This window comes from Dendrobates tinctorius, unplaced genomic scaffold, assembly GCF_039654945.1.
Source record: "Dendrobates tinctorius isolate UK_male_01 unplaced genomic scaffold, ASM3965494v1 ptg000003l, whole genome shotgun sequence".
Lineage (NCBI taxonomy): Eukaryota > Metazoa > Chordata > Amphibia > Anura > Dendrobatidae > Dendrobates > Dendrobates tinctorius.
In genome coordinates this window covers 42904053-42924516 of record NW_027361671.1, presented here as the reverse complement: position 1 = coordinate 42924516, position 20464 = coordinate 42904053, and the positions used below count along the sequence as shown (strand labels likewise).

At 44.9% G+C, this 20464-nt stretch overlaps 1 protein-coding gene across 9 annotated transcripts in view; it reads right to left on the bottom strand.

Moving 5' to 3' along the window:
* Positions 1-20464, bottom strand: part of FER (FER tyrosine kinase) — a 416817-nt gene that overhangs the window by 375447 nt on the left and 20906 nt on the right. For all 9 annotated transcript variants that reach the window (XM_073548571.1, XM_073548350.1, XM_073548649.1 and 6 more), the window contains exons 3-5: positions 14916-14999; positions 6535-6809; positions 3381-3554 (exon numbers count right to left, since the gene is read on the bottom strand). In XM_073548571.1, coding sequence (XP_073404672.1) covers positions 3381-3554; positions 6535-6741 — 381 coding nt within the window. In that variant the 5' untranslated portion in view covers positions 6742-6809; positions 14916-14999. The remainder of the gene's footprint in view (positions 1-3380; positions 3555-6534; positions 6810-14915; positions 15000-20464) is intronic.

Sequence of the window (20464 nt, the reverse complement as noted above, 5' to 3'; positions counted from 1 at the left end):
ATCAAAAACAAAAGAAACAAAGGAGCTTTATATACCAAAATGTCAAAAAAAGCGTCAAACACAAGATAAATAGCATATTAAAAAAAAAAAAAAAATGCAATGAAAAAGCACGAGTGACCTTAATTCAAATAATTGGTGTAGAAATAGTGCAGAAATTCTAAAACATCAAAAACTATTTGACCACGCCAAGGGTGCACCCACCAGCACCTACAACCCCTGGCAAAAATTATGTTATCACCGGCCTTGGAGGATGTTCATTCAGTTTTTTAATTTTGTAGAAAAAAAACATTTCACAGACACGGCACAAAACTAAAGCCATTTCAAATGGCAACTTTCTGGCTTTAAGAAATACTAAAAGAAATCAAGAACAGAAAATGTGGTCGTCAGTAATGGTTACTTTTTTTTTTTTTTTTTTTTTTTTTTAGACCAAACGGAGGGGAAAAAATTATGGAGTCACTCAATTCTGTGGGAAAAAATTATGGAATCACCCTGTAAATTTCCATTCCCAAAATTAACACCTGCATCAAATTAGATCTGCTTGTTAGTCTGCATCTAAAACGGAGTGATCACACCTTGGAGAGCTGTTGCACCAAGTGGACTGACATGAATCATGGCTCCAACACGAGAGATGTCAATTGAAACAAAGGAGAGGATTATCAAACTCTTAAAAGAGGGTAAATCTATCACGCAATGTTGCAAAAGATGTTAGTTGTTCACAGGAAGTGGTGTCTAAAATCTGGGCCAAATACAAACATGGGAAGGTTGTTAAAGGCAAACACACTGGTAGACCAAGGAAGACATCAAGGTGTCAAGACCGGAAACTTAAAGCAATATGTCTCCAAAGCAGGAAATGCACAACAAAACAAATGAGGAACGAATGGGAGGAAACTGGAGTCAATGTCTGTGACCGAACTGTAAGAAACCACCTAAAAGGGAATGGGATTTACATACAGAAAAGCTAGATGAAAGCCATCATTAAACAGAAAAAAACAAGGTTAGGCTACTTTCACATTAGGCCTGTTTCACACTTCCGTTTTTGACCATCAGTCAAAATCGGCCTTTTTTGCAAAAAAAACGGATCCGCCATTTTTTTTGGCGGATCCGTTTTTTTTCCCCCATTGACTTGCATTACCGGCGGATCTTGACGGATGGACATCCGTTGGATTCGGTTTTTGCAGATCCGTCAATTTTTTTGCGTCCGCCGAGATGTCTGGACGGACCATGTAACGTTTTTGTGCTGAAGGATCCGCATTTTTATAGTGTGCATGCCCGGTGGAATGATGTCAGGCGGAAATTTAACCCTGAAATCATTTCTGGCGGACAGAAAAAGTTCTCTCTCTCTCTCTCCCCGGGCAGCGGTTCCTTAAATTCTTCATTCGGCGGATCTGTCGCAAACAGTTGCAACGCAGGATCCGTCGCAACGCATGCAAAAAACGCATCATGCATTCTGTAAGTCTTTAAGTTTATTAGGCACATGCGTTTTAATCAGTTTCTAGCCATGTTAACTCTTAAAACGCATGCGATTTCAAACGCAAGCGTGCACATGTCCATGCGCACATCTGCGTTCCCATTAACTGTAATGTGTTATTTTTGCACATGCGTTTTTTTACGCCATCGGACGGACCCAAAAATGTAACAGGGCGCGTCGGGCGCGCCTAGGAGCACACTACAAAAAACGCATGTGTGCGAAAACGCATACTAAAGTGTGCAAACGCTAGACCATGCACCCGCCATGTTAAACATAGTGGCGCATGGACGCGCACGATGCGCTGCGTTAAAAAAAAAGCTAATGTGAAACCAGCCTTACAATGGGCTAAGGAAAAGCAATCGTGGACAGAGGATGACTGGATGAAAGTCATTCAGTGATGAATCGCGAATCTGCAATGGGCAAGGTGATTATGCTGGAACTTTTGTTTGGTGCCGTTCCAATGAGATTTATAAAGATGACTGCCTAAAGAGAACATGCAAATTTCCACAGTCATTGATGATATGGGGCTGCATCTCAAGTAAAGGCACTGGGGAGATGGCTGTCTTAAACTTGTGCATTTATTGAAGATGTATGTTATTTTTTACACTTTTCTTATCCCATCAATTCAAAGGATGTTTGGGGAAGATTAAATCATTTTTCAAGATGATAACGCATCCTGCCATAGAGCAATAACTATGCAAACATTCCTTGAAATAAGACACATCAGGTCAACGTCATGGCCTGCAAATAGTCAGGATCTCAATCCAATTGAAAATCTTTGGTGGAAATTGAAGAAAATTGTCCATGACAAGGCTCCAACCTGCAAAGCTGATCTGGCAACAGCAATCAGAGAAAGTTGGAGCCAGATTGATGAAGAGTACTGTTTGACCCTCATTAAGTCCATGCCTCAGAGACTGCAAGCTGTTATAAAAGCCAGAGGTGGTGGAAAAAAATACTAGTGATGTGTTGGAGTGCTTGTTTGCTTGTTTTTCACGATTCCATAATTTTTTTCCACAGAATTCAGTGATTCCATAATTTTTCCCCTATGTTTGGTTTAAAAAAGTAACCATTACTAACCACATTTTTTGTTCTTGATTTTTTTTATTGTTTCTAAGCCAGAAAGTTGCCATTTGAATTGACTTTAGTTTTGTGCCATGTCTGTGATCTGCTTTTTTTCTACAAAATTAAACTGGCCGGTGAGTCCATAATTTTTGCCAGAGGTTGTATACTTGGCTTTAACGCTGACATACTCTCACTTTTGGATACTGTCTGCAGAAAAACTGCAGCCATATAGAGAAACAGAAGCCCAGCTTCTATTGAAAACAATGGTGTTGATGATATAACCATTTATTGCATTGATTCTGATGTGAAAAATGTGGTTTTCAAGCCAAATTTATTAGAAAGAAATTCTACCTGAATATGCTCTAAATGGTGAGCGCCATTGTGGTCAGAAGGGAGAGCAAGGACCCAATGTGGGAACCCAGTTCTGGAAATGCCCACGAATGTCTTCTCTCACTGTCGCCCGTAAACGCCTCTGGTGACCCTCCTGGGAGGCTACATACTACTGACGGTAGCAATTCCCAGAAAGATCATCAACAAATCAAGTTGTGTGTTTAGAGCAGCTTTGGTGTTTATTCAGTTTCTCATTTAATAAGGAAACCTGAATATATCTTTCCAGAAACAGCCAATGCGCGAAGGCTTCCAGGGAGATCACTAACCTGCTAGGTAGTCTCAAATTTAATGAGACATTATAAACATCCAACGGTTTACAAAACCCATCAATTCACTATTATTCCCGATTTACGCCCACTTTACTGGCCAAATTTAATTTAACTGAACACCTTTTTTCATTCATCCTACATTACCACATGCTGAAAACTAGAAGATGACCGACTGGTAATTAAAGACTTACCTTGTACAGCTCGGCCTCGATCTGCTGATGAATGCTGTTGTAGCTCTTTTTCACTTGCTGCTTGTCTTTGATCATGACATTGAGGCGGTGGAGGGGACCCGCATTGAGCTCTTCTGCATGACTCTTCATGATCTTACTCAGTTGTTCTGTCTGGTGAACCATGTGCAGCCATGACTATAAATTAAGGAAAAATTCCAAAAAGTTAGAGACACGGTAACTTATCAGGAGCTTATTGAAACTTGGTAGGCACACTTAAAGGGTTTTTCCGTACGTATACTGATAACCAATCCTTAGGTTAGCTTGACAAAGAACATACTGGTCAAAATGTTGCTGTCTATGTGTATGCAGGAAAAAAGTTTCTCTATTTTTGGCAACTCCCTGGTAAGCATCATCCTTCTGGAGTTTTTTTTTCACCAAGTGGACTTCATTAGACCATGTTGCCATTAGAGTGCTACAAACATTTGACATTTGTAGGATAGGTCATTAATGGGGTTGATCAAATAGTTTCGGATAAGTGGTTATCCGAATAGCTGCCTTGGTAACCTGAATATCTGGAGCGCTCCCGATAATCAGCTGTTCAGCGCCGCCACTGCATGTGTCGCGGCTGTTTCACAGTCACAACAGACAGGCTCTCCATGAATGTCTCATGACTGTCACATCCACGACACATGCAGCTGCGGCAGCGAACATCTGGAGAGGAGAGCTTTAGGAATCCAGGCTACTGAGCAGCTAGTCGGTAAGCACTATAGCTGTTTGGATAAGCTCTTATCCAAAGATAATCGATCATCCCTAGTCATTAATATCAGCGTGTTGGTGGTCTGACACCTGGCTTTCCCCTACTGATCAGCAAATAAACTGATTCAGCCAAACCAAACACTGAATAGAGCTGCACTGCGTAGCCTTGTTCACTGTGTAGCAGCCGCTTCTGGGTCCTGCAGATCAGCTCCTGTTCTCTTCAATACACGTTAAGCAGAGTAGTACAGAGCTGTTCTGTTGTGAATTCTCTTTCTGGGCTCCCTCTGGTGGTTAATGGAGGTAGTGGAGCTGATTTGATTGACAGGCTTACCACCTGATAATGAGGACAACGATTGGAGATCTGAGGCTTCAGAATGGATTTAAGACAGCCGTCGCCCTCTATCCCTGCTGGTGATTTTTGCTGCCTTGCCTAATGAGGTCTGACGTATCCAGCTCTTTCCCTGCATTGTCCAGCTAAGTGATTCATTTGCTTTTCTGTTTGCATTTGTTCAGGTACTGTCTATTCCTGCTTTGTGCGGGTTGGCCAGCTCCGGCTGGGGCTGTGCTGCATCACCGCCATATGTTGCTGCTTGTGCCAGTTTGTTTTTCCCTCCTGGTATATTGGTCTCTGTTGCTTTGCTTTCAGAATCTACCAGAGTACTGGTGGGAGGCGAAGTCGTGTGACTTCAGGGTTTTTGTGCATCAGTCGTGTTGGACATTTTGCAGGGTTTTTTGTGCATGATTGCAGACAGTATCTATCCTTTCCTGTAGTGTCTGGTCAGTGTGGTCCCCATCATTTGCTCAGCCTATTTTCCTACCTGCGTTTGTGTTTTCATCTTGTCTCACCGACAATATATGTTTGGGGGCTATCTATTCCTTTGGGGTCTGCTCTGGGGCAGTTTAGCTTTCCCCTTTCTTGCTTTAGGTGTAGCTAGCTCTCCGGCTGTGCCGAGTCATCTAGGATCATCGTAGGTACGCTCCACGGCTACTGCTAGTTGTGTGGATAGGATCAGGGGTCTGCAATCTGCTTAGTTACCAACCTCTCTGGTGTTCTGTGGCTCAGCTCGGGCCTGCTCTCCTCCTCAGTGCCCCATTCATAACACTGTTCTACTCAATGCTTGCGTCCAGCAGGTGCCAAAGATAATAGCTGATCCATTTGGATATCGTCTATCATAAATATCATGATTGAACAACCTCCTTAAAATGTGGATTCATCAATAAGTATTACGACTTGTCGCTTGTGGTCAGTGAATGTAAATTACAAAAACCATCCATACTATACCCAATACAGCAGAGTACTTAATCACTTAAAAGTTTGTGTTATGAATACAACTTCTGTCCAAACTCCGTATTAGGGTATAGGGATCTCAGAGCCCCCGATTCTGCATTCAGGTGGTTGCATGGGAAACCTGTGATGTCACAGCAATTTCTATGGCAGAGGTGGATGCAGCATGCACAGACAGATTTGGGATCTGTACATAGGGAGATGCAAGAATACCTGGATCACATTTTCTCTACTAACAAGATTACTTATAATGCAAAAATAAATAATAAAAAAAAAAAATGACAAACACAAACCATGATGAAAATATTCCCAGTTCATTCACAGTAGAAGATCTCGAATATTTTGACAGATCATGGTGACAGTCCACCTTTGACTAACCAATATTTAGGAAGCATGTTCTCACAATAGTGCAACTTCGCCCTTTCACAGAAAAAAAAATCAAAATAAAAAAATCATCCTCTTGCAAGTGCCACCTAGGAGAGTAAGCGTCCTATGTCTAATCCTTTAGTGAGAACTGCAACAAGACCATCTTATTCTGCAGATTTTTCTCCCACGAAGCATTGTCAACAGGCCTCCATACCAGCTGGTCTCTTTAGGATGACCTGTACTTCCCCAACGGTTACGTCTACTGAAGAGTTAAGAGTAGTAGGCCCATATGACAGCATGACCTCTGGCCCACCTACATCTCCTCCTAATTGTACATACAATAATCCTACCACATAGGAAACTATGATCTGAAATTTTCATGTAGAAGTTCATCTATCATGTACAAGGTCATTAAACTCCGGAAATTACATTTATGGACGTATTTCTGGTAACAAATTGTACAATTCCTTCTCTTTTGTGTGTAATAAAATCACTAAACCTGAACTCTGTGTAGTTCTAAAGAAGTATACAGAGATCACTGAAAGCCATGCCACAGCCACGATAAACGTCTACAGAACTCACAGACTATCCAATTTGATCAAGTGTGTCCCAATTCTAACAAATCAGCAGACATTGGAGTAAAGAAGCGTTAATATGTTGGATTTTACAATCAGAACCCATGCCAGGCTCAGCTGAGCCAAGCAGGCGGCAGGAATTGCTGCCATTGTCCGACAGCTAGCTAACACGTATGGCCACGTTTATGCTTACCTTGGACACACTGCTGATGTAATCAAGCTGAGGAGCACTTTCCTTATCAACTTGGTTGCACAGATTTTGCAGAGTGGAGGCATAGTCCTTGTCACTTTTAATTCTCAGAGCCATGAATTTCTTCACAGTTTCCAGAAGACGCAGCTCCCAATCTTGAAGCTTTAGTAAAGCCTCATGTGAAAACTTAAGATCCATGCCAAACCCCATCTTCACTAAGGCACTTAGATGGTCTGGTCTTAACTGGAGAAATTTTTGGTCAGCACATGCCCAAATGTCTGAAAGAAAATTAAACATTATAGTGAAAAGTTATTCAACTAGAAAGGCTTTACAAATAGAAAAAACATTTCACAGTGTTAAATACTCGTATGACGCAATATTACTAAGGCCGGGATCACACATGCGACGAATACGGCCGAGTCTCGCATGTTAATACCCGGCACTGCCGCCGGCCTCTGGAGCGGAGCGTGCGGCTGCATAGCAATACATGGAGCCACACGCTCCACTCCCGAGGCTGGCGGCAGTGCCGGGTATTAACATGCGAGACTCGGCCGTATTCCTCGCATGTGTGATCCCAGCCTAATGATACAATCAGGATTCACAGGGAAGTCCCAAGTTAAGCAAAGCATAGTATACACCTTAGGACCACAACCACCACATTCACTTTTGCCAACTGGAGATGCCAACAAAGACCTGAGGTACATATCTGGGAACTAGCCATTTCTCCAGACTCCAACATGCACACTCGGCAATGTGTTTAGGGCCCCGTACACATTAAATTTATATCTGCCAAATCCACAGATAATGGAAGAATCAGCTGGCATGTGCATGGGGACCTACCAACAGACCATGTGGAGGAGAAAAAAAACAGGCATGTACAATTTTGGACTGATGATACTTTTGGTTTTCCAGAGAGAACATGTGTGCAGAGGAGTCTAGCAGCGCCTCTCTCACAAAGGATAGAGGAGTGCTCAGCCGAGCAGGGGCTCCTGTGTACGGGGAGTTGGAAGAGATGGCTATCGGCATGAACGATATGCTGAACCACTCAGCCAGTTACCAATTTCTACAGGGCGCTAAACTGATACCTTTAATAAGGGAAGAAGGCATACAGTTTATCTCCTTTGTATAAAAAAAGGAATGATCAGTCAAAATGTAATGTTTACCTCTTTTCTCCTCCAACACATGAAATCAAAAGGCCCCAAAACAGAACAGACCGTGAGATCAATATTAGCAATAGACATGAAATTGTGGAGAGACAGACAATCCAAGCTGCTTAAGGTCTAGTGTGAAGTTTCCATAATCAGTGATGGTTTGGGGAGCCATATCTTCTGCTGGTGTAGGTCCACTGTGTTTTATCCAGACAAAACTCAGCGCAGCCGTCTACCAAGACATTTTAGAGCACTTCATGCTTCCCTCTGCCCACAAGCTTTTTGGAGACGGAAACTTCACTCTCCAGCAGGACTTGGCACCTGTCCACACTGCCAAAAGTACCAATACCTGGTTTACAAACAACAGTATCACTGTGCTCCATTGGCCAGTAAACTCCCCAGACATTAACCCCAAAGGGTATTGCCAAGAGGAAGACGAGCGACACCAGACCCAACAATGCAGACGAGCTGGTCTGCTATCAAAGCAACCTGGGCTTCCATAACACCTCAGCAGTGCCACAGGCTGATCACCTCCATGCTGAAGCTCTCTCTCCCATCATTCCTCTCTTCGTCTGATGGGCTACAACACGCCTTATGTACCGAGATATGCAAAGGATCTAAAGACACCTTGAAGAGACTGGAGCAGCAGGGGAACAAGCAGAGGCAAGATTTTTTTTTGTTTGTTTTTAAATGTGTGGAATATTATACTGTATGGAGCACAATGTGGGGCCATTAGACTGTATAGAGCACTATGTGGGGCCATTATACTATAAGGAAGGCAATGCAGGGCCCCCTTATACTGTATGGAGCACTATGTGGGGCCATTATACTGTATGGAGCATTATGTGGGGCTATTATACTGTATAGAGCACTATGTGGGGCCATTATACTGTATGGAAGGCAATGCAGGGCCCCCTTCTACTGTATGGAGCACTATGTGGGGCCATTATACTGTATGGAGCATTATGTGGGGCTATTATACTGTATGGAGCACTATGTGGGGCCATTATACTGTATGGAAGGCAATGCAGGGCCCCCTTCTACTGTATGGATCACTATGTGAGGCCATTATACTGTATAGAGGGCTGTATAGGAATCACAGTTGAAGAATCATACTATGATGGGGTCACCATTCTTGGTCGGGGGATTGAGGGGGGTACAGTAGGGTCATCATGCCATGAACATGGAGGAATTCACAGTAGGCATATCTTTCTGTGTTTGGGGGGCACATTTGTTTGTATCATACTTTATCTGTATTATCCAAGGTTTGTTATCCCTTGTTATTCCATATTTAAGTTAGGCCACATGCTTTTTACTGCTCTTACATAACATTATTACAATATTTTAGTTTAAGATCTATTAAATAAAATGTACTTTGTTCGTGGGACAACCCCTTTAACTTTATCTCCATATGTAAAAGTTCATTATATTTGATACGAATAAACTTCCTCAATTGTAGACTTTTTTTTACTTTACATAAAGCCCGCGACTTTGTCCAATCTTTAATTTTGGCCCTCTGAGTTTAACATTATGTGTTGAGCGAACGTTCTAGGATAAAGAATTATCAGAGAATCTTGGACGTGCTCGGATAACATTTTCGGAACCCTGCGGATTCATGTTTTGTGGCGGAAGCCAGCCACAACGTATGCAGGCATTGCCTAAGGGCCCATCACACATAGTGACTCACCAGCGATCCCGACAACGATATGAACTTGTCAGGATCGCTGGTGTGTCGCTACATGATTGCTGGTGAGTTGCCAAACAGGCAGCTTCACCAGCGATCAGAACAGCGACAAGCGGGTACCAAGCGATGCACGTCGCTTAGTTACCCACTGTGTACCTTAGTTACCAGCGCGCTGGTGCAGGGAGCTGGTAACCAAAGTACACATCGGGTTTCTAAGCGCCGTGCTTAGAAACCCGATGTGTACCTTGGTTACCAGCTCCCTGCACCAGCGCGCTGGTAACTAAGGTACACATTGGGTTTCTGAGCGCCGCGCGGCACTTAGAGACCCGCTGTTTACCTTGGTTACCAGCTCCAGCTCGCTGATTGCTGGTCTCCCGCCTGCCACACGCAGCGATGCGTGCTGGCCAGCGGGAGACCAGCGGTCAAAAAAAAGTCCAGGCCATTCCAGGACGATCAGCGATACCTGGCAGGGGGGCCGGTCGCTGATAAGTGTCACACACAGCGATCTCGCTGGTGAGATCGCTGTTGCGTCACAAAACTTGTGACTCAGCAGCGATCTTGCTTGTGAGATCGCTGTGTGTGACGGGGGCTTAACAAATAGGCAATCCTCCCTACGTGTTGTGGCTGTCTCCTGCTGCAAAACATGCATCCGCAGGGTCCCGAAAAAGTTATCCGAACACGCCCAAGATATTCGGAAAACACCCGAGCATGCTCTGATAACATGTTATCTGAACACATCCTTATTAGCAGCAAATTCACACAGATATCTGCATCTGTTACAGAACGATTCTCCATACAAATGTCACTTAAGATTTCACCCCATTTATTGCAAAGGAAAATCTGGGGAAATAATAGACTTGGCGCAGACTTTGAAATGAGGCTTGTGGATCATTTATACTTGGAAATGATCAAGATGACCCAGCGATAAACTGGTTCTGCATTACGCTCTGGATTTTCAGCATTTCAAACTATATGTGTCTACAAGTATATATAGTAAGCAGTAGAAATAAGCCCACGTCTGATGCTCAACAATACAGCACAAAATTCCTGACCACATCAGCAAGAGCAGAACCAAATTTAGATTAGTGAAAGGTTAAAAGGAATTTGTCACCAGGTTTTAGCTAACCCATCTTAGGCCAGCATGATGAAGATACAGAGGCCCAGATTCTAGTGAGGTATCATTTATTGGGATACTTGCTGTAGTTTTGATTAAAAATGATATAGTTTGCTACAGATCTCCCAGCTCTCTGAATGCTGAGCTCTGTATAACTCACCCATGCCACTGATTAGCAGCTTTATGAGTGCAAAAATTAAGAGACTACTGCACAGTTTTACAAAAATCAGCTTCTCTACATGTCTGACAGCCATTCCAGTGTCAGTTGAATTCCTACCAGAGCACACCTCATTCTACTTATGTGCTTATGATTAGGTGATCACATGAACCAATTCTTATTTAACAAAGGAAAGTATAAAAAAAAAAAAAAAAAAAAAAAAAAAAAAACAACAACATTCTGTGGTATTCACAATCCTCTTGCAATAGGACAGGCTGGGTGGCAAAACAAGTGCTAGTAATTCCCCAAAAGTAATAGGAAGGAAAAAATGACTTAACCATGCCAAAGGAGTTAAAAAGAAAAACTCTTGAGTGAGGAAAAGAAGGGTTCAATTCTGGCTTTACTAGCAGAGGGATACAGTGAGTGTCATGTCACCTACATCCTTAAAATTTCTAAGACGGCAATCCATTACAACAAGGTCAAGCAGCAGACATTGGCGACAACAAAGCTACAGACTGGCAGAGGGCGAAAACGACTCTCCACTGATTGGGATGATCGTCATCTTTTTCGAATGTCGCTCAGAAACCACAGGGTGACATCGAGTGACCTACAAAAGGAATGGCAAATGGCAGCTGGGGTGAAGTGCACAGCAAGAATAGTTCTTAACAGGCTCCTAGAGGCAGGGCTCAAGTCTTGAAAAAGTAGAAAAAAGCCTTTCATCAATGTGAAGCAAATGAGAGGCAAGCTGAAGTTTGCCAAAGACCATAAGGATTGGACCATAGAGGACTGGAGTAAGATAATCTTCTCTGACAAGTCTAATTTTCAGCTTTGCTAAACACCTGGTCATCTAATGGTTAGAGGGAGACCTGGAGAGGCGTACAAGCCACAGTGTCTTGCACCCACTGTGAAATTTGGCAGAGGATCGGTGATGATCTGGGGATGCTTCAACAAGGCTGGAATTGGCAGGTTAATCTTTGCGAAGGACGTACGAATCAAGCCACATACAAGGTTATCTTGGAAAAACAGTTGATTCCTTCAGCTTAGGCAATGTTCCCCAACTGTGAAGACTGGTTTTCCAGCAGGACAATGCACCATGCCACACAGCTAGGTCAATCACTGTATGGATGAAGGGCCACCACATCAAATCCCTGTCATGGCCAGCCCAATCTCCATTAGGTAACGAGATGAGATCCTTAGACCCCTTGTGAGACCATATGCTGGTGCAGTTGGCCCTGGGTTCCTCCTAATGCAGGACAATGCCAGACCTCATGTGGCTGGAGTGTGTCAGCAGGGAGCCAGTGGTGAATTTGCCAATCCTCGTGTTCTGTGGCAAATGCCAAGCGCCCTGCACGGTGTTGGGCTGTGAGCACAACCCCCATCTGTGGACATCGGGCCCTCATACAGTACTATCCTCAGAGTCGGTTTCTACTGTAACAGTTTGTGCAGACACATGCACATTTGTGGCCTGCTGGAGGCTATTTTGCAGAGCTCTGGCAGTGCTCCTCCTGTTCCTTCTTGCACAAAGGCGGAGGTAGCGGACCTGATGCTGGGTTGTTGCCCTCCATGTCTCCTGGTGTACTGGCATGTCTCCTGGTAGTGCCTCCAGCCTCTGGACACTATGCTGACAGACACAGAAAACCTTCTTGCCACAACTTGCATTGATGTGCCATCCTGGATGAGCTGCACTACCTGAGCCACTTGTGTGAAAAAATGACCAAAACATCAGCCAGAAAGCTCTGGTACTGTGATGTGTGAGATGTGGTCCCCACCTGCAGAACCACTCCTTTATTGTGTCTTAGAAATTATTGGCAATTATCTGTTGTCTAATCCATTTGCACAACAGAATGTGAAGTTGATTGTCAATCAGTGTTGCTTCCAAAGTGGACAGTTTGATGTCACAGAAGTGTGAGATATATATATATATATATATATATATATATATATATATATATATATATATATATATATATATATATATATATATATATATTTTATTTTTTTTTCATTCATGCGGCGATTTCACTCGCAGGTATAATACGGCCGAGTAAACAGCCTAGTGAAAAAAATTTAAAACCTCAGAATTACGATCTTTTGACCGTCGCAGCACTGCAATAAAATGCAGTAAGAGGCTACCAAAATATTGCATCTACCCCAAAATGGTATCAAGAAAAATGAAAACGCTACAGATCTTGTTAAATGGTGACAAAAGCAAAAAAAAGTCCATACAAATTTCCAATTTTCTTCACCACTTAGGAAAAAAAAAAAAACATAACGTTTGTTATCTTTTGGCTTTGGTAGCTGCGTACTCATTCACACCAGGAGAAACATATTGCCAGGTCAGTTTTACCATATAGTGAACATGGTAAATAAACCCCCCCCCCCCCCCAAAAAAAATTACGGATTTGCAATTTTTTTTGGAATTTTACCTCATTTGAAATATTTTTCCCAGTACACTATATGTTAAAATAAATGTCATTCAAAAGTACCGTACAACTCGTCCCACAAAAGACAAGCCCTCATACAGCTCTATTTACAGAAATATCAAAACTTGGAAGAAAAGGAGGAAAAAAAAATTTTAAATCACCCGGAGGGTAAATAGGTTAATATATACTGAGACTGAGTTTTTCTCTTTGACAACTCAATGTGCAATCACGGACTACCCGTAAAGTAAATAATGTCAAATCTGATAAAATGGCCAAAAAGAATAGCAGTGAAAGTTGATAAAGGGATAGCCCATTCTGTCCCTGTGGAGCTACTTGCTCTATTAGGTTAGCAAGAACTAAGAAGAGCACCAGTAACTACCCTTGTTTACTCACTGCTAGAGATGAACAAAAATATTCACGGGCCATTAATCCAGTGGTCATGTCGGGTGGTAGGCTGCCGGACCAGAGCCTGGCGTGCCTCCACCTAGCAGCTGACATTCCCCATGTATCTTCCGATTAGTAGGCCTGGCGCATCGTCGTCACTGTGGCATGATCATGACTGCTTCTGAGAGAAGCTCCTGTGAATGAGGCGTTAGGGTGTGTGCACACGCTGCGGATCTGCAGCTGTTTTGGTCCTGCTGATCCACAGCAGTTTCTGCTGCGGTGTACAGTACCATTATATCCTATGGGAAATGGAAACCGCAGCGCAGACAGGGCGGATTTTTCCGCGCGGATTTGCTGTGGTTTCTAATCCGCAGAAAGAATTGACAAGTCAAAACCGCAGACTAATCCGCAGATAAACCACAGGTCTTTTGACCTGCGGATTTTGCTAAATCCGCAGCAGAATCCACAGCGTGTGCACACACCCTTAAGGGGGTTTTACACATAGCGATATCGCTAGCAATATCGCTAAAGCATCACCGATTTGGTGACGCAGCAGTGATATCGCTAGCGATATCGTTATGTGTGATACTTACCTCCGACCAGGTCCCCCGCTGGCTGTCGCTGATCGCGCAGCTCCATTTCTCGTCGGCTGCTTCCTGCTGGGCTTCCTGCTGGCGCCGACGAGCGACGCGTGGACGCGGACAGGAGGACGTCAGGATCGCCTCGTCTGAATGGTAAGTAACGACCGTTGTATCGCTGCTGCATCGCTGTGAGATCTGCCTGTGTGGCAGCTCACTAGCGACCATTTAGTGATGCACCAGCGATCCTGACCGGGTCATATCGTTGTCGGGATCGCTGGTGCATCGCTAAATGTAAAAAGGGGCCTTTACAGTTGGAGGCAACTGGACAATGCCAGAAGAGTATCATCACGTATACTATGCATTAGGGTATGTTCACACTGAGTTTTAGCCTCAAGTCAGTGGCTCTGACAAGTCTTGCGTCTAAAGAAACAACAAATAATATTCGGAAGAAAGCACTGATCAGACAATTGACAGTTACGATGCAAATGCCGCCAACTACATCTTAGAGCCCGGCAAGATGTGGCCGATTGTGTCTGCATCTGATACAAATGAATATTATGTTTGACCAAGCACACAGTGACTATCTGCATAATTGCAGTCAATGGCTCCACCAGCACATACACCTAAACACTGTTTTCCAGGGCGTCAGAAGTCAGCTCTGACCGAGCCATGGATGTGCAGATAAAACAAAGTGGACCCGGCCTCACAAGAGAACCGACGCACAATACTTGCTTTGCCAACCCTCCAACGTACAGTAGTGTCTCTCCAGGGTGGTAAATTACTACAGAATAATGTGTTGTAAAGGACAACAACTAGATACTGGAATACAATTATATCGACAAGTTTTTCTACAAAAGCAATGATAACGGAAACAGAAACCAAGGTCAACTTACAGGACGATACTCAACAGCCGCTGGATTAGGGTCCGCTCCAATATCCACTTACTTAGAGAGTCTCGGGTGATTTATGGCTTTTTTCTATGTGAAAGAAAGAAGAAAAACCACATCACAAAAAACAGTTTGCTTTACCACAGTAATTTCCCAACGTCTATAAAAGCCGTAGTGTTACATAATGCAGCAGACAACGTTTAGAAACATAGTCAAGAATTTTATATTTCGGAGGATGTATATTAATTTGTCAGGAGAAATATAACTCCACAACTTTTGTTACCACTTTCAGTTCCGGTTAGGAAATACACACAAACCTCCGATCCGTCACTGCCAGGCTTCTCCAATACCACCAGGACACTTATGCTGCCACCAGTTCCTCGTGTGATACTGAAGCCTACATCAGATCAGGAACCAACCCACAGGGTAGCGCAATTTGACGCAGAGGATACGTCGGTTCGATCATAGAGCAAAATGAATGAAACTAGTAAATTGATAAGTTTACTCCAGAAAATATAGTCAGTAATTAAAAAAATATCAAAGATATTACAAAAGGAGACAAGATACAGTATGTACAAAAAGTTACAAATAAAAGGGATTACAATAAGAAACTTACTCTCCCAGTCACAGATATGACATGTCAATAAAGGGGAGGAGGGCCTTCCCAAGGAAAATGGTTTCTTTGCGCAGCATATTAGCTGGCTCTCCTGGCATCTGACACCTCCCCAATTGAGCGTCTCAGCTTTATGCTTTTGCCCAGAACCAAGGGACTCCTCTCTTACTGACCTCATTTGGTGGGCTGAGTTAATGGGTTAAAGTAATTAAAACTATGTTTCCATATCTCTGGCGGGGGGAGGGTCACAGGGTGATGGCAGAGGCATTACCTGTTCCCCTGCAACATGACCATCCTTTGAGACCAAATGTGACACGTCTGCGTGTTACTGGGGAGCAGAAACTGTTTCCCCGGTTTCTGATGGGTGTACCGACTGCAAAACGTTGCCATGCGTAGCCCTAATTATACCGAGTCTGGAAATATCTTTTTCCTGTCTAGTGTCATTGTGGATTATTAGGAGAAATGCGTTGAGGTTCTTCTTATCAACCACCAACCTTGAGTACCCCTTTCTTACTGTTATTATATTTCACAATTTTTCTACCACATGGGTCATATATGGACCATTGGTATAAATGATGGCTTCCATAGATACTGGTTTGCTACCCGAGATTATCATCGTTAGCCATATCAGGGTTTTTTGAGGGTCAGCCGTTGTGGAGCAGAGGCGCCATTCCGCTGAGTAGGGTGCCAACCTCCGCTGACAGGAAGGCTTACAGTCACAGGGTATAGTCGGGTACTCATTTGTTTTGCACGTCACTTTTTTTTTATTGTTGCCTACCCAACTAAACTACCTTCATTGGCAACTTTTATACACTCCTTTCCTGCTCAACTGAGTGACTGCGTGCTGCACCAGTCCAGGGTTATATAGGAGTTTTAGGGTACAGCCATCGTTGAGCGGGGGCACCAATCTCGATTATGTTTAGGGTGCCAGCCTCCGCTGTTAGGTAGTTTGATATCAGGACCCCGTTGCAGGGTTATAGTAGGTGACACGGTTGGTTGTGGTTTTCCTGTGTAGTTTTGTCTACAGTTGAGGCTCCTAATAAAGGTATAGTTTTTATATCAGAATGGTTTGTTGTAAAGCTCCTTGATAATAGAATCCAGGGATCTGCCAATGACATCCTCCTCAACCAAGAGAACCATGGTCTCTTGGGCCAAAAATGAGCTATGAGGATGACATCTGCTCCCTTCATCCCGAATCTTCCTCAGAACTGCCGGGATCAACATTAACTGGGGAAATGCATAAGCCAGTCAGAAATCCCAAGGGATCTGCAGTGCGACTACCGCGTATGGATTTTCTCTTGGGTTCAGGGAACAGAAGATCTCGGTCTTCCTTTTGGCAAATAAGTCTCTCTCTGGTTGTCCCCAAAGATTGACAATCTGTTGAAAGATAGATGGATCCAGTTCCCATTCCCCGTTTTAAGGTTGTCCGACTGAGGAAATCCGCTTCCTCCTTCTCCTTCCCCTTTATGTGTAGGGCCAATATCTGCTGATGTTTCTCCATAACCTAGAGAATTTCCCAAGCTAGCCGTATTAGGGGCCGGGATCTTGTACCCCCCGGTGATTGATATAGGTTACGCAAGTTCGAATTTCCGACATTATTCGAACGTGGCTCCCTTTCAAATGGGGAAAGAATTCTATCACTATGTTCTTTATTGCTAGCAGTTCCCTGTAGTTTGAGGAACCACCTGCTTCTGCCTCGGACCAGATTCCCTGAATTATATGGCCCCTGAGATGTGTGCCCCATCCTTCCGCACTTGCATTCGTCACGATCACATCCAATATTTGGAGTGACCATGGCATGCCCCGAGATAGTTACCCTGGATCTAGCCACCAGGTCATAGAGTCTACTGCATCCTAGGAAAGCATACTCTTTCCCTCTAGACGTCCTGCAAGATTCCTTTCCCCCCTCTAGGACATCCTGCTGAAAAGCCCTGGAATGACATTGGGCCCACTGCACTGCTGGAATGCATGAGGTCATTGATCCTAAAAGGGACATGGCTTTCCTCAGAGACATGACCGGGTTGGCCAATACCGCTGCCACTAGGGCTATAATCCTGTTTCTTTTTCTCTGGTAGGAGACAGACCTGCTTCTCAGAGACCAAAATAAGCCCTAAGAAGGATTGCACCTTCAGGGGCTGCAGCCTTGACTTTGATATTTATCATGCAACCGAGCTTGGACATGGTGGCTCAGATGTGATTTAGTTGAGAACTGCATTCGTATTCTCTTCTGCTAATCACTAAAAAATCGTCCAGATAAGGCACTACTAACACATTTTATTCCTGTAAATGCGCTGTTACTTCCAGGACAATCTTGGTGAAGATTCTTGGGGCCATGGACAGACCAAAGGGCAGCACCCTGTAATGGAAATGTCCGAGTTGTCTGTTCACATACATGGCTACCCATAGGAATTGCTGGTCTTCCTGATGAATGAGGACATGGTAGTATGCATCCTTTAAATCCAAGACACTCATAACAGCCCGGAAACAAGATCTTTATCGTTGTTTTTATCGACTCCATTTTGAAATGTCTGTAGACCAGGAACTTGGTGAGGCTTTTCAGACTGATAATATTCCTGGACGACTGGTCGGGCTTCCTCATCAGAAACAGGGGAGTATAAAATCCCCTTCGCTGCTGCTGAACAGGCACATTCACCAGCACCCTCTTTTAAAGTAGGAGCAACACTTCTGCTTCCAGGGCCTGTTCTTTCCAGGAACTGGGGGATGAGATACTGAAGCTGTGCCTAAGCGTGGATGTAAACGCTAGTCTCAGCCGTGATCGTATTATTTTGAGCATCAAGGCATTGGCCGAGATTTCCTCCCAGGCAGTTTGGTAGTTGGACAGCCTTCCTCCTACTTGGGACTACCCATCACTTAGAGGATTTTCAGGTCCTCGTCAAAGAACCCCCAAACCACTTGCTCTTCAGTTTCTTATCCCTCCAGTCGCCCTGCTCCTTGGAGGGACTACTCCTGCTATACCTTCTGTCACGCCTACCTCCCGTTCCACGGCTCCCACTCTCCCCGCGGCTTCTGCCCTGGCCGCCTCTGTCGCGGCTCCCGCTGTCCCTGCTCCTGCGGCCGCTGCTCTGGCCACATCTGCCGCAGCTACTCTTGTCACAGCGTCGGCGGCTCCTGCAGCCTCCCGTGTCTCCGCGCCGCCCAGGGCTTTCCAGCTCTCCCGGCCCGCCCCCACTGTAGGCGCCTGTCAATCAGCCTCCTCCCTTCCTGTCCTGCAGCCGGTCTCTGCCCGTCAGGTACGCAGGTGCACATCTAGGCAAGCCTCTCCCAGACTGAGCAGCCCTATCCCTTGGCCTCCATGATGCTGGTGCACCCTGACGCAGAAGTCCTGCAGCGTGCCCTATATCAGGCAGTCTCACCCCATGCTCTGAGCCTGATTATCAATTGTGGTTCACGTTCTCCTGCGTTTCCTCTGTTCCTGCGCTTTGTACCCCTCCTGGCCTCCGCTGGTCCTCCACCTGTAACCTCTCTGCGTTCCCTTCTAGGTCCAGACCGTGCCAGCTTGTGTTCGTCTGTTCCATAGTCTTCCCCAGGGCCCGTTCCTGCCACCTCCCTTGCAGTCAACCTCCGTCCCCGCGGCTACAGCAGTCTCCCCTGTGGTCGTCGCCTTCTCCCCTCTGCCCGACAGCACTTTCCCGGCCTGTGTTTCCCTCCGGCTGTTCCCAGGTATCAGCTTCCGCAGCGATAGTCTCCCCTGGGCCTGCCCCTTACCCTCCCTGTATAGGGGGTGGTACACCTGGCCAGCTCGCCCGAGGGAGGTTCGTCGTCACGGTCCTGAGGGTTCAACTCCCGGAGCACTCCAGTCTTACACCTTCTCTTATGAAAGGAACTTTTGAACTGAGGACAGGACACATTGGGGAAACTTTTTTCTTGTATGCTGCCTTATCGAGAATATCGTCCAGAGCTTGACCAAAAAGATATTTCCCTTCACACAGGATAGAGCATAGCCTAGCCTTAGACTGGGTATTACCCGGCCAGCTTTTGAGCCATAGGGCTCTCTACAGCCAGTATTAGAGAGGATTGCTGATCTTACCGCTAACCTAACAGAGTTGGCCAAGGTGTCGGCTAAAAAGGAAGATGCTCCCTGCAACAGCGAAAGATCAGCCAGGATCTTCTCTCTTGGGGAGTTGTCTCTTAGATGGTCACCAACCTGCTGTAGACACACCATCATTGATCTTGCCGTGCGGGTTCCTGCTATCGCCGGCTTTAGCGAGCCTGCCAATGACTTGCAGGCTTGCTTTAGGAAGAGCTCTGCCTTCTTATCCAAATGATCCCTTAGAGTCCCAAGGTCCTCAAAGGGCAACGTAGATTTTTTTTACTGACTTAGCAACTGCGACGTCAATTTTTGGGGTCTTCCCCCATATGCCCGTCTCCTCCTCATCAAAAGAAAATTTCCTTTTCAAAAAAGATGGTAATGGCCCTTTCCTTTCTGGCCTTTTCCACTCCTTATTAAATGAGTATTTTGATGTTTTCATTGTCCGGAAAGGAACGCCTCTTCATTTGACTCAAGCCCCCAAACGTAATGTCCTGAACTGTCCTGGTTGGCTTGGGATCAGTTATGCCCATAGTGGACCTTATTGTCCTAACCAGTCTCAGCTGCGAAGCAGGGCTTACCCCCCCGTTTCCTCATCGGAGGAGGAAAAGGAGGATGACTCCGCTGGGTCCGAACTCTCCCCCTTGAACTCTACTGATCCTTCAGACTCTGACGACAATGGTTCTAGCTTCCCCTCTTCCCTTTGCCCCATCAGGTGTTTTAAGGACTCCTGCACCTCAGAGATCGTCTGCTGTATACACCTAGCGCAGAGTATCTTATTATAAGCACTGGGTAGATCCCCCTTGCCCAGGGGATACTCCCTATTGTTCTGCTTGGAACTACGCTTCAGGGGCCTTGGAAGGAATACACAGAGAAAGGGGGGCTTGTTTTAAT